Genomic DNA, 14,591 nt, shown 5'->3' on the forward strand with positions numbered 1-14,591 from the left:
TTAGGCTCAGATGAGCCTACATTTGGCTAGTAACACGGTGGGGTACAGTTGGGAGGCTATCAGTGGAGGGGGACCATTTGAGGAAAAAAACACCTCGTGAGTTCTACTCATACTCTATCCAAATTGTAATTTTCTAAAGTTATCACCAGACTTTCAGGCCCTTCAATAACTAATGATATACAGCAGTCAGAAATAATTTAAGAAAATTATGGTATTAAAGTGTTTTGTATAAAAGTTCAGAATATTAAATATACTAAATTATCATGTAATCTTAAGTTAAAACTCACTCAAAATTGATACAGCCATTGTACTCATATTAGTCTCTCAGTCGTGTCCAACTCTTTGCAACCCATGGACTGTAGCCCGCCAGGCTCCTCTGTCCATGGGGATTCTTCAGGCAAGAATACTGCAGTGGGTTGCTATGCCCTCCTCCAGGGGATCTTCCCAACCCAGGGATCGAACCCAGGTCTCTCGTATTGCAGGTGGATTCTTTACCATCTGAGCCACCAAGGAAGCCCTACTAAGCACAATTTCAACTGGATAATGGGTACTTTTCTATCTGTGATCATTTTGTGTCTTACCGGCATACCTACAATTCAGGTATGAATGAAAATTCTTTCATTTTGCTTTCTATGCCTTCTTTTAACTCTTTACCAATTTTAAAGATTGCTTTACACACTCTAATACTATTTCTAAACCTTAAATTGATATTCCTCTCTTTGTTGTGTTCAGCAGCTCCCTGTCAAGATAATTTGGTTTCCTAGGATGGTTTTATAAGTACATTTGCAGTGGAGTCTCAGACTCTTAAAAGATTTATTTAGTGTTTGCTTGTGCTAGTTTCTAGTCTAGTCTGGATAACTTCTCAGTCTGAGATTATGCATCAAACTGCATAAATTCCCATGCATGGTTAACAGCCATAACCCATGCATGGTGAAGATACAGAACACTAATTTTTTTAGGCAAGCTTTGTTCTCAAACTTTATCCAAGGCCTTACACATATTGATAAGATTATTCTTGTTCCTCCTAGGCAGGGCCAATAAACAGAATTTTTCAATTATCTTTTCAGTGACAGAAAAGTTCAAGCTCTTTGAAGCTCCTTATACCACATAACAGGGGCTTAATTCCAGCTTCCTCGTAGCATTCAAATCTGAAACCATGTCTCTGATCCTGTAACAGTTTCTATAATGCCAGTTCCCAGGCCTTTTTTAAAGGTATATTTTTAATGGCCATTTTTTAAAGATAAATTTCACATACCATAAAATTCACTAATCTCAAGTACATAGTTTGATAAGCTTAAACAGTTACATCATGTAATCCTCAATCAAGATACAGAACATTTTCATCACCTCAACCAGTTCTTGTATTCCCTTCTGGTAAATATCATTCCTACCCCTCCCAGAGTCAACCAAGTAAAGATCTATGTATTATTTAACCTGTTCTTAAACTAAGTGAAATCATACAGTACATATTCTTTCATGTCTGGCTTTCTGATAGATTATTTTTATGACTCATTCATCCTATCAATAGTTTAGTATTTTAATTGCTAAATAATGTAACAAGGTAGGAATATATCACAACTTGGTTATCGTTTCTTTCACTGATGGATATCTGGATGTTTCCATGTGGGGGTTATTATAAATAAAGCCACTATAGACATTCATTCTGTGTGCGTTTGTATATAATAGCTTCATAGAAATACAATTCACATAGCACACAATTCACTTATCTAAAGTGTACAATTCAGAGGTTTTTTAGTAAAATTCCGAAAGCTGTTTAACCATCATCACAACCAATTTTAGAATACCTTCATCATATCAAAGAGAAACCCTGTATTTTTAAACCATCACTTCCCTTCTCATTTCCCAGTCTTCCCACTCCAGTCCTAGGCAAACACTAATCTATATTCTATATACAGATTTGCCTATTCTAGAAAATTGATATAAATGGAATCATACAGTATGTGACCTTTTGTGCCTTACTCTTTCACTTAACAAAATGTTTTCAAGCTTCATCCACGTTGTAGCATGTACTAGTACCTCATTCATTACATGACAGAATAGTACTCCATTGTATGGATACAGCAGTTTATCCATTCAATTGCTGATGAATATTTGAATTGTTCCTATCAATATCTTTCGGCTACTATTAGTATGTTGCTAAGAATATCTGGTACAAGTTTTGTTTGAACACCTGTTTTCAATTCTTTAAGGTATCTACCTAAGAGAGGCTGCTGCTGCTAAGTCGCTTCAGTTGTGTCCGACTCTGTGCGACCCCATAGACGGCAGCCCATCAGGCTCCCCCGTCCCTGGGATTCTCCAGGCAAGAACACTGAAGTGGGTTGCCATTTCCTTCTCCAAAGCATGAAAGTGAAAAGTGAAAGGGAAGTCGCTCAGTCGTGTCCAACTCTTAGCGACCCCATGGACTGCAACCTCCCAGGCTCCTCCATCCATGAGATTTTCCAGACAAGAGTACTGGAGTGGGGTGCCATTGCCTTCTCCACCTAAGATAGGCATTACTAGGTAAAATGTAGCTAGCAGGGTGTTTTAGGCAAAGTGGCTACATCATTTTACATTTTCAACAGCAGCATATGAGGCTTCCAATTTCTCCACATCCTTACCAACATTATTTCCTGTCTACTTTATTACAGCTGTGAAGTGAAGTGGTATTCTCACTGTGGTTTCAATATGCATTTCCCTGATGACATATTATATTGAGCATCTTTTCATGTGTTTTATTGACTATTTGCATATCTTCTTTAGAGAAATGTCTTTTCAGATCCTTTGCCCTTTTTAAAATCAGGTTACTAGTTTTTTTTACTATTGAACTGTAAGAAATGCTTACAATCTAGATACCAGTTCCTTATCAGATACATGTTTTATAAATAATTTCTATCATTCTACAAGTTGTCAGTTCTTAATAGTGTCCTCTGAGGCACAAAAGTTTTCTATTTGGGTGAAGTCTAATTTATCCCTTTTTGTATTTGGTTGCTTATGTGTTAGGTGTCACACCTAAGAAACCACTGCCTAATCCAAACAGAACTGTGAATCCTCCAACTTTTGCTCTTTACGCATTTCTAGATTCCTTTACATATCAATTTTGGGATCAGCCTTGTCAATAGCTGGGGTTTTGACAGGACTATGCCGAATCTGTAGATCCATTATTGCCAGCTAACTACATTAACCCTTTCAATGCATGAACGCAGAATATTTTTCCAATAACTGAGGTATTCCTTAAATTTTTTCAACAATATTTTGCAGTTTTGGTGAACAAGTCTTGCAATTCTCTTGTTAAATTCACTAATAAGAATTTTATACTTGTTGGTGCTCTTGTAATTGGAGCACCAACTTAATTTTGTTTTCAGGTTTTTCATTTTTAGTGTATAGAAATACAACCGATTTTGCATATTGATTTGGAGTCTTGCAACTTGATGAGGTCATTTATTATCTCCAGCAGATTTTTTTGGTAGATTCCTTAGGAAATTTTATACACAATATGCCATCTATAAACAAAATGGTTTCTTCCTTTCCGATTTGGATGTCTTTTCTTTCTTTTTCTTTCCTGTTTACTCTTACCAGTATCTCCAGGGCAATGTTATATAGAAGATGTGAAAGCAGATATCCTGTCTTATTTCTGATCTTAAGGGAAAAGTATTCATTTATTTACCATAAAATATGGATTTTTCACAGGTCCCCTTATCAGGCTGAGGAAGTCTTCTTTCTATTCCTAATTTGTTCAGCGTTTTTATAATGAAAAACATGAAAAGGTATTCACTTCTGTGAGGCCTTTTTTGTGTATGTTGAGGTGATGATGTGATTTTGTCCTTTATTCTATCAATGTGGTATATTACTCTGACTTGATTTTTCTAAGCTGAACCAACCTTGCATTTCTGAGTAAATTTCAGTAGATAATGGTATAAAATATTGTTTACATATTGCTGAACTCAGCTTATAAGGATTCTGTTGACAATTTTTGTTGAGGGATATTGGTTTGTGGTTTTCATTTCTGTGATGTCTTATCTGGTATCCTGGTAATACTGTCTTTACCAAATGAGAACAAAAGTATTCCCCTATCTTCTACTTCTTGGGAAGAGTTTATAAAGAATTGATGGTAATTTTTCATTTCATTAAGTACTGGGTAAAATTTATCAATGAATTCACTGTTCTTGGCTTTGCTCTGTGGGAAGATTTTTTTCATAACTAATCCAATCTCTTTTCCTGTGACAGGCCTTTTCAGACTTTCTTTTTCTTCTGAAGTCAGTATAGGCTGTTAGCATCTTTCCAAGAATTTTTCTATTTCCACTAGATTTTAATTTGCTGCCATACAATTGTTCATAGTATTATAATCCTTTTCATTTTCATCAGTTCAGTAGCAACACCCTCCTTTATTTCCCCAAATTAGTCATTTGAGTCTCCTTTCTCTTTTTCTTGGTCTGTCTACCTTGAGGTTTGTCAATTTTGTTTACCTTTTTAAAGAAGTAGCTTTTGCTTTTGTTTTCTTCTATTTTATTTATTTCAGATCTCCTCTTTATAATGTCCTTCCTATTTCTTCCTTTAGGTTTAGCTTGCCCTTTTTCCCTAGAATCATAAGGTGAGGCATTAGGTTATTGATTTGAGATATTCTTTCTTTTTTAATAGAAGTATTTGAACCTATAAATTTTCTTCCTAACACTGTTTTAGCTGTATCCCATAAGATTTGGGTGTATATTTTCTTGCATTAATTTCAAACTATTTTCTAATTTCCCTTGTGATTTCCTTTGTCTCACTGGTTATTAAGAACTTTGTTACTTAGACTCCACATATGTTTAGAGACATATTATTTTTGTTCCTCTATTCTTTCAATACAACTGTTTAAACATTTTGGTCATTTATTTTATTACTATATTATTTTTTAGCTATTTTCTTAACAGGGAATTAAAATTAGCATTTTGCCTTATAACAATCTAGCCTGGATTAAAAACTACTTAATTTCAATAGTATATAAAAACTTTTCTCCTATATAACTTCATTCCCAACCTCTTTCTTTATGCTGTTATTGTCATGCAAATTACAGCTTTTAAAATGGCATGGCCTCCAACAGAGATATGTAATTATTGTTTTGTATAGTTGTCTTTTAGATTGGAGGAAAAAAGTTTACAAAATTAGTTTTTAAAAGTTACAAAATGTAAAAGATACATTTATACTATCTTTTACATAGTACAAAGTATAACTTTATAGTTGCCTTTAATGGTACTCTTTATTATGTCATATGCTTTCAAATCACTGTCTAGTGTCCTTTCATTTCAGCCAGAATTCCCTTTAACATTTCCTGTGAGACAGCTAGTAGCAGTCATTCAGGATTTGTTTGCCTGGGAATGTCTTAATTTCACCATCATTTTGAAGGATAGTTCTTCTTGTGTCTGTGTATGTGTGTTTAGGGATTTTTTTCTTTTTTTGGCTGCACTAGGTCTTCACGGCTGCATAGAGGCTTTCTGTGTTGTGGAACACAGGCTCTAGGCATGTGGACTCAGCAGTTGTGACACATGGGGTCAGCTGCTCTGTGGCATATGTGATCTTCCCTGACCAGGTATCAAACCCATGTCCCTTGCATTGGCAGGCAGATTCTTAACAACAACTGGACCACCAGGGAAGTCCTAAAGGATAGTTTTAGTGAATATAGAATTCTTGATTGACAGACTTTTCTTCCAGCACTTTGGATATGCCATGCCATTGTTCCCTAGCCTCAATGGTTTCTAATGATTAATCAACTGTCAATCATACGGAGGATACTTTGTGCATGCGTGCATGCTAAGTTGCCTCAATCAGTTCCGCCTCTTTGAGACTCTATGGACCATAGTCCACCAGGCTCCTCTATCCATGGAATTCTGCAGACAAGAATACTGGAGTGGGTGTGGGGACTTCCCTGACCCAGGGATCAATCCCACATTTCATGTTTTCTGCACTGGCACGCCAGTTCTTTACCACTAGCACCACCTGGAAAGCCCAGTTTGTGCATGATGTGCTGCTTTCAACAGTCTCTCTTTACCTCTAGATAGTTTAATTATGATACATCTAAGTTTCAATCTCTGTGATTCACTCATCTTATAATCTGTTGAGCTTCTGAAATGTATAGATTAATTTTCTCATCAAATTAGAGAAGACTGGGGCCATTATTTCTTGACATATTCTTTCTATCCCTTTCCCTCCTTTCCTTCTGGACTCTCAAAAGTTTATATGCCTCATGGTATCCCATAGGTCTAGAAGCTCTACTTATTTTCTTCATTCTTTGTTCTTCCTATTCTTCAACTCAACTGATCTATCTTCATGTTTACTGATTCTGGCTTCTGCTTATTCAAATCTGCTATTGAACCCTTCTTCTGAATTTCTCATTTCAGTTACTGTACACTTTTTCCCACTTCAAAACTGATTTGTGTGTATCTAAAATTTTATATTCTCCATCTAGTGGGACATTGTTCTCATACTCTCCTTTTGTTCTTCAGACATGGTTGCCTTTATGTCTTTAAACATATTTAAAATAGTTTAAAAATTCTGTCTAGCAATATCAATGCCTGGATTTTTTCAGAGAGAGGTTTTTACAGATTCCTTCTTTCCCCATGTATGGGTCATATTTTCGTATTTCTTTGCATGTCTCAAAGTCTTATATAGAACACCAGACATTTTAAATAATATAACATGGCAACTCTGAAAATCAGATTTTCTCTCTCTCCCTAGGAGTTACTGTTGCTGCTGATTCTTATAGTTGCTATTTGTTTAGGACATTACTGAACTAATTCTGAAAGTTTGTATTCTTTGTCACAAGTGACCATGGAAACCTCTGCTCACTTAGCTTAATAAACAGCCATTGATTGGAGGCAGCTTCCCTGGTGGCTCAGGTGATAAAAGCGTCTGCTTGCAATGCAGGAGACATGGGTTCGATCCCTGGGTTGGGAAGATCCCTTGGAGAAGAAAATGGCAACCCACTCCAGTTCTCTGGCCTGAAAAATCCCATGGACGGAGGAGTCTCGTAGGCTGCAGTCCATGGGGTCGCAAGGAGTCGAACACGACTGAGCGACTTCACTTTCACATGTCTTTACATGCCTGAGACCAGTAATTCTCCCAGTCTTTGTCAAGGGTCATTGAGTGCTTACGTTGAAGCATACCTACAACATTCAGCTAGGCAGTTTAGAACTCTGCCTTACCCTGCTCACAGGAAACCTGAATGTTATCCTGAGATAAGAAATCAGGATCTCTTCAGGTCTTTACTGAGCATAGCCCTAGGCACGTACACAGTCCTATGCATGTGCTTAGCCACCTAAATTCCCGTGAATACACAAAAACTTTTCATAGCCATTATGGAAACCTCATTCCCCAGGTGTTCCTTTTAAATGTTTTGGTTAAAATAAATAAATAAATGTTTTGGTTAGTTTTGCCCCAACTGTTATCTATTGCATCAGAGAGTGGCAATGTTCAGCAACTGCTTCTGACTGTTTTGGACAAAACCCCTAGATCAAAGGTTATTCATACTGGGAAAGCTCCAAGTCAGGTTAAAAGATAGCCTTGTAAGTGGGGTCTTCCATGAAACGACCAAATAGGTTAAATAATGAAAATTCTCTGGGAACGGAGCTCTGAAGGAGTGCCAGTCCCCTTCTACTCCCTCCAGTGGTTGTCCCACTTCTCATTTTCACTGCACATCTAGGCTATAGGTTTTCAAGGCCACTGTAGAGCTCAAGAGGGAGGGTGGTCAATAGTGCAAGCTTAAACGCTATAAAATGCACTGACAATAATAACATGCAGTCTTTTTCCTTGTATGTACACTTTCCAAATTACTGCAGACCTTTGATGAATTTCTTGAGCTCCAACAAAGTTATTCTGACAATTTTTGCAAGTGTTCCTGTTGCTTTTATGGAAGAGATGCATTTTTAGAAGTCCTGTCTCCACTGCTGAATTGACATTCAATCTAAAACCCTTACTCTTAATCACCACACCATAGAGCCTAACACAGAATGAATTTATCAGTAATGTTCAGGGTTTTGTTGTTAAGAAAAATGCATTTAATTGTCTTAAGTACTGGGTAGAATTGCAGATAGACTACTGCATAGAAACCCTAGACCCAGGGCTTACCAGGTGGCACTAGTGGTAAAAAACCCAGCTGCCAATGCAGGAGAAATCCTAGCTCCTGTTTGTTGTTGTTGTTTAGTTGCCACGTCATGTCCAACCCTATTTAGGTGATATCTAAATTAGTTTTAGTACCTGGTTATTGCTGGAAAAGGATCGTCACTGGAATCCTTCTCCCACTTGCAAAAACAAATGGGAGTACATTAGAGTTATGCAGCCCACTGCGTGGGATGGTGAAGAGGAACAGGTTATGTGGGAACCATTAACGCTCTCTACCTACAGACACTATATGAATGGCTTCAGATTTTCTCCCTGTAGATGTAGACACTGAATGACACTTTAAATTCTCATTCTTGCCTCTTATGCCAGTGCCACAGCTGAATTTCCTGTCTCTCCCTCATCTTTTTAGATGGATTAAAATTCCCCTTTGGCTATATTTTTATGTAACTCCAAAAGAAACAAATAAGCATCACTGCACTCACAGCAACCCACTGTATAACTTCCCTGTACTCTCCAGCCCAGGCTCTTTCTTATTCAGAAGAGCAAATCAGAGGCAAGATGGATGACACCACTGGAGTAGCTGTTCTTCCGGACCTCACTGTTGACCAGAAAAGTCATTACCATTTCTAATTTTACCTCCTAGCAGGGCAACATGGTACCTCATTCAAATTGCCTGTTTACATGACTCTACTAAGGGTATTTTACGGTTTCCTAATAAACTGCCACAGCTGTAACACACAACTATAACAAATGTATTTTTCGAACAATTAATTGAATTAATTTTTTTTTATTTAAAGGTCTTAAAATGGCATTGTGTTCTCTAATATAGAAATCTATAAAAAAAAAAGAAAAAATAACAGTCAAAAGAAGATTTAAATTTGATATTCTCATTTGTGCTCAGTTTGCTTGATGAAGAAGAATGTTAGAAAATTCCTTAAGAAAATCAAGGATTTTTTTTTTTTTGGTTCAGCAACAAGGTATTTCTTGACAATTAGCTAAAAGTCCACTGATATTTATTTCCTTTAAAAGATACTCTCAATGGAAGTGAAAATATATTGCACTCTGTATTCTACATTTTCTTTCTTCATTAGAAATAATATTTTTGACATCTTACTCTAATTCAAAATCTGAACTTGGTTATCTTCTGCCTTTCACACGTTCTACTTCTGTTTAAATAATCTCCAATTCCTGTTTCACTTTAATATATCTGCATACTACTCATGGTGATTATGAAAGTTCTGAATCTACTACTTAGTCTATTTTCAGTTATTTTGTTAGTTTCTATTGTGAAATACTACAATGTTCTAATTTTATAATATTCTAAACTCACCAGAAAAAAGCAGGTGGTAAATGGTACAGAGGGAGGAAAAATGCTGAATTTTGGCACTGACACTAATATACAGTAATACAATTATTCTCTGTAACAAACCTGCTCACTCAGTGACTGTCTCAAAATACAAATGAACTGTCTTTTTTTTTCCAGATAAAAAGGGAAACTTTTAAAGTTTATGCAAGGGGGACTTTCTAGCATGTTGGTCATACTCTCTTTCTTAACATAGAAGATTGTTTCACAAGTGTTTTCACTTTGTGATAATTCACTGAACTGTATTTTTGTTCTGTGCACTTTTATGCATACATGTCATATCCCAGTATAAAAGAGTTTATTACACAGAAGCTCTATGCTGGCCAGAAAGAGAAATTAGATTAGAAAACAAGAAGAATCTAAAAATTATCAAAGTAGAGATAATTAGAAGCATTAGTAACACTGCATGTCTTTGTACTAATACTAACATACACAGAACCAGCTTCCACAAATAATAGTTTAAATGCCAAAAGAACATACAATGTAACTTTTACAGAAAGCAAAGTATTTAATAGTAAATATAAGAAAAGTTTATAGTTAAATCTTAGTAGAATATATATTAATTTCCAGAATTGATACATTTTTCAATATTGATACATAAATTGATGTCCACTATAATAATTAAGACTACATCTTTAAAAAAAACTTTTCTTTTTAATTTTTTGCTGGTTGCTGCTGCTCCTGCTAAGTCACTTCAGTCATGTCTGACTCTGTGCGACCCCATAGAGGGCAGCCCACAAGGCTCCCCTGTCCCTGGGATTCTCCAGGCAAGAACACTGGAGTGGGTTGCCATTTCCTTCTCCAATGCATGAAAGTGAAAAGTGAAAGTGAAATCGCTCAGTCGTGTCTGACTCTTAGCGACCCCATGGACTGCAGCCTACCAGGCTCCTCCGCCCATGGGATTTTCCAGGCAGGAGTACTGGAGTGGGGTGCCATTGCCTTCTCCAACTGTAGTCAATAATGCAGTATATATTGGAAAGTGGCCAAGAAATTAACTTGTGAAAGTTCTCATCACATACAAAAAACGTTTTGTAACTCTGTAATGGTTGGAATAGTGATGGATGAAATAATTTCACAGTATATATAAATACTGAATCATTATGTTATATAATTGAAACTAGTATGTCATATGTCCATTATACCTCAATTTAAATTTGTTTCAAGTTTTTTTTGCAAAGATGGCCTCTTAGAAATAATTGTGGCAAAGGCAAAGCAGTTTTAAGATTTTCCTTCTATTTAAAAAAATTATATATAGTTCTATTCACAAAGGTCAGTTCGTACACATTATAATCTGAAATACAGAAATGAAATTCAATTACTTTGGCCTCTCATTTTAGAAATACAATCTTTCTAATATTTTATTCATTTAAAAAATATAATAGCCAAATTTAAATTTTCACTGCAAAAAGCCACATAAGTAAGCCTAGGAGCCCTGAAAGTACAAAGTGTATCCTCTCCCACTTCTGCTGAGGCTTCTTGGCAGAAGAATATTATTTTAAATGATTACATATGTATTAGAAAATACTCACTATGCAGCAACGGTCTATCTAAGGTTAGAGCTACAGCAGAGGAGGCACACAAAAAAGTATCCAGCTTTATCCATTTCTAACTTTTAAAGTAAAATTCAGCTAACTAAATTAAGCATAAGGAAATGAAAATTACACTTCATAAGCAGACACTTTACAAGTATTATCTAATTTTACCCTCATAATATTGAAGGTACTATTAATACTCCAAGTAAGACAGCTAACAGTCACAAAATCAGTCAAGAGAAGAGATGACAACTGATCCAACTGATGACAACAGAGACGACAAGTGAAGCTGGGTTATCCACCATACTATACCACCTCCAGCCTAATTTTTCTGTCTCCTGATTTATGCTTCCATATTATGTTTCATTGGTAGTAAAAACTATGACGTTAGAAGAAAACAGAGAACAGTATCAATATTAAGTTCTATATAATTACATAATAATTTCACTTTTTGCTTAAGAATCTTACCAATGTCAGTATGCCTAAGAAATAACAGGTGCTTTACACTCATTATTCCTATCAGTATTTATTAATAATATATATACACACACACATAAAGTTCACCAGCACTCATTAAATCTGAAACACAATGTTAGGGCATGATTTAAAAAAAAAAAAACAAACAGAAGCATGGCAGAATACTGATGTCTATTGCTTACCAGTTTTTCTCTGAATGTGTCTTTTCCCAGCTTCCCTGAAAGCAACCATGGCTCTAAAAAACGCTCGGAGAACTGACCATCGGAAAATAGCTACAGGATCAATTCCAATCATCCCAGAGATAAATGCATTCTTGCTACTTCTCAGAAGAGCTACAATGTCAGGGCGCATATGATCTGTGTTTTTTTCCCGGAAATCCTACATGAAAAAAATACCAGTGTTATTTTTGAAAAAACGTATTAAGCCAAGAAGAAAATGGGTGACATATTTGAACAGTGGCTGAATAAGGGTATAGAAGTGATTTCTGTGTTAGCCAGATAGATGGACCAGATAGATATCCTCTATAAAGTCCCATCTAGGCCTAAAACTATTTAATTCTATAATTCATTTAAATTAGAATGAACATTCCCCCAACTTATTGCAGCTTGTTAAACATTGGTCTGGGAGAGATTCTCTAAGGGACTATCACATAAAACAACAAAAGAGTTGAGTAATAAAAAGAAGCCAGAAATGAGAAGACCAGGAACAACATTTCACTCAAAGGGAACACCTACTACCTATAGGTGGTGCCAAGTTGCAGAAGTTAGGAGAATGTTAGTAAGACTGAGGCCTAGAGCATTCTCGGCAAGGGTGAGAGAGGTGCAAGGGAGATAAATAGGCTATGTAAGCTATGCAAGACTGAGTTAGGAGTTTGGACTTTATTCAAGTGTCAAGGAAAGCCACTGGAAGGATAATGACATGAACTAACTGATGTTTTATAAACATCACTGATTGCTACTGAGGGAGTTAATTGTACAAAGAATGGAGAAAGGTATTCCAAATAAGAGCTGACAGTGACTTGCACTGTAAGGATGGTACTATAGGAAAGGGAAAATGGTTACTTATTTGGGACATTTTTTAGAGGTAAGGGTGAAGGACTTGCTGGTGGATTAGAGCATTGTGAGTGAACAAGAGAATTAGGTGAACACCTATATTTTGTGTTTGAGCAACAAGGTAGGTAGAGGTACTATATATACTAACATGGAGAAGACTTGAGAAAAGAGAAGATATGAGGACAGAAAATGATGATCAGGAGATAAGTTTTGTCCAAGTGAAGTTAGAGATGGTGAAAATAATGACAATAACAAGCAACATTTATTGAGAAGTTACTAAGTAAATGGCACACTTCTAAGCATTTTACACATGCTGTCTCATTGAAGTTCATTTCATCACCTTAACAAGTCCTTGAGATGGATGATATTATTATTATTTTATAGATGAGGAAATTGAGTCACAGAAAGGTTAACTATCTTGGCCCCTATCACACAGTAATGAGAAGAACAGAGGTTCAAACATAGCCACTCATAACCACTATACTGTCTGCATACAGACATCAAGTAGGCAGATGGACATACCTGCCTAGACTCTAACAGATTTCAGAAAACACATTTGGATATCATCAGCATATACATTTTTAAAGTTGGATAAGATTACCAAAGGAATGTAAATAGCCAGTTAAAACCACTTGCCAATGGAAGTGAGAGATGACAGAACAGAAGAAAATGAGTTTAAATACCTCACAAAAAAATAAGGAGGGCAAGAAACTTACACTCCTGGAAGAAGGTCCCAGACTGACACACACAATCTAGGCATTTGACTATAGCCACACCCAGATGGAAGGACTGGTGAGTAAATCACTTCATGTCAGTGCAGCTTCACAGAATAGCTTTAACTCAGAACTCCTGGAGGGTCATGCCTAGTATAATGTCATCAACCCTCATGTCCACAAGGCAGCTTGGACTCATTCTGCTACCTTTGGGACTTTCCTTTCCTAATAATTCTTGGTTCTCCTGAAAACAGGGGGAAGGGGGAAACAAGTCTGAAGTCTTGGTGCTCAGTGTGTCCCTAAGTACCCTTTGAGCAAAAGTATATATGATAAAAGTTAGCAAAACTGAGGAAGAATTTTCAAATCAAAATGCCAGCAGCAACAAATACTGAGGGCAGACAGACAAATGTCAGGCACTAAGTTAAGCACTATACATAACTAATTTAATTCTAACAATTACTCAATAAAGTAGATTCAATTATAAATCAAACTTCACTGCTAAGTAATCAGAGAGATAAAGAAGTTCATCAGAAGTCAAACATAATAAGCACTGCTACAGGAACTAAAACATCAGTCTGCCCTACTCCAAAGATTATTCTGTCCTATTAACAAGTACAATATAAAATCTAAAATTCTATATCTCTTTTCCATGTTGACAGTCATCAACATTTCCCAATGTAATGGTCCTGTCTCTCTGTCTTCATATTCCTACATTCCTAAGTACTAATCAACTAAATCACATCATAAACTAATCACATCATCATTGAAACTGTCTTCTGTTGCCTTCTATAACAACACAGCTTGTGACTTACTACTTATATCTTGTGCTATCCCTTCTTCTCAGTCCCCACTGTTGGTTCTGTATTGAAAATTCTTAAGAGTTTCATCCTGTGTACTCATATTTTCTGATCATCTTACATCAGTTTATCTCAACCATAATTGTGGCTTAAACTCTATCTAAATGATGAAACCCAAATCTGTATTTCCAGCTCAGATATTTCTTGTTAAGTGTGAAGATGCATTTATACATTTTAAAGGTATCTCAAACTTGAAAGAAAATGTGTAAGACCAGTACTGCTTATATGCTTTAAAGCAGTCACCAGTGAAACCATGTGGACCTAGAATTCCCTTTGTAGAAAATTTTAAATTACTGATTCAAATTACTTAACAAACATAGGATTTTTAAGTTTTCCTATATTTTCTGGTGTCAGTTTTGGCGATATTTTTTCATGGAATTTTCTACTTTACACTGTCAAATTTATTGGCAAAATATGTTCATATCTTAGAGTGTGTAGTAAAATCCCCTTATTTGTTTCTGCTACCAGCAATCTGTGAAGCTTTCTCCTTTCATTAGTTATTTTCT

The 14,591-nt window shown here is 36.0% G+C and overlaps 1 protein-coding gene across 11 annotated transcripts in view; it reads right to left on the reverse strand.

The window, feature by feature from the left end:
* Positions 1 to 14,591, reverse strand: part of MYO9A (myosin IXA) — a 258,450-nt gene that overhangs the window by 118,253 nt on the left and 125,606 nt on the right. For all 11 annotated transcript variants that reach the window (XM_019968212.2, XM_019968211.2, XM_019968209.2 and 8 more), the window contains one exon: positions 11,646 to 11,841. In XM_019968212.2, the coding sequence (XP_019823771.1) occupies positions 11,646 to 11,841 (196 nt within the window). The remainder of the gene's footprint in view (positions 1 to 11,645; positions 11,842 to 14,591) is intronic.

This window comes from Bos indicus, chromosome 10, assembly GCF_029378745.1.
Source record: "Bos indicus isolate NIAB-ARS_2022 breed Sahiwal x Tharparkar chromosome 10, NIAB-ARS_B.indTharparkar_mat_pri_1.0, whole genome shotgun sequence".
Classification (NCBI taxonomy): Eukaryota; Metazoa; Chordata; class Mammalia; order Artiodactyla; family Bovidae; genus Bos; species Bos indicus.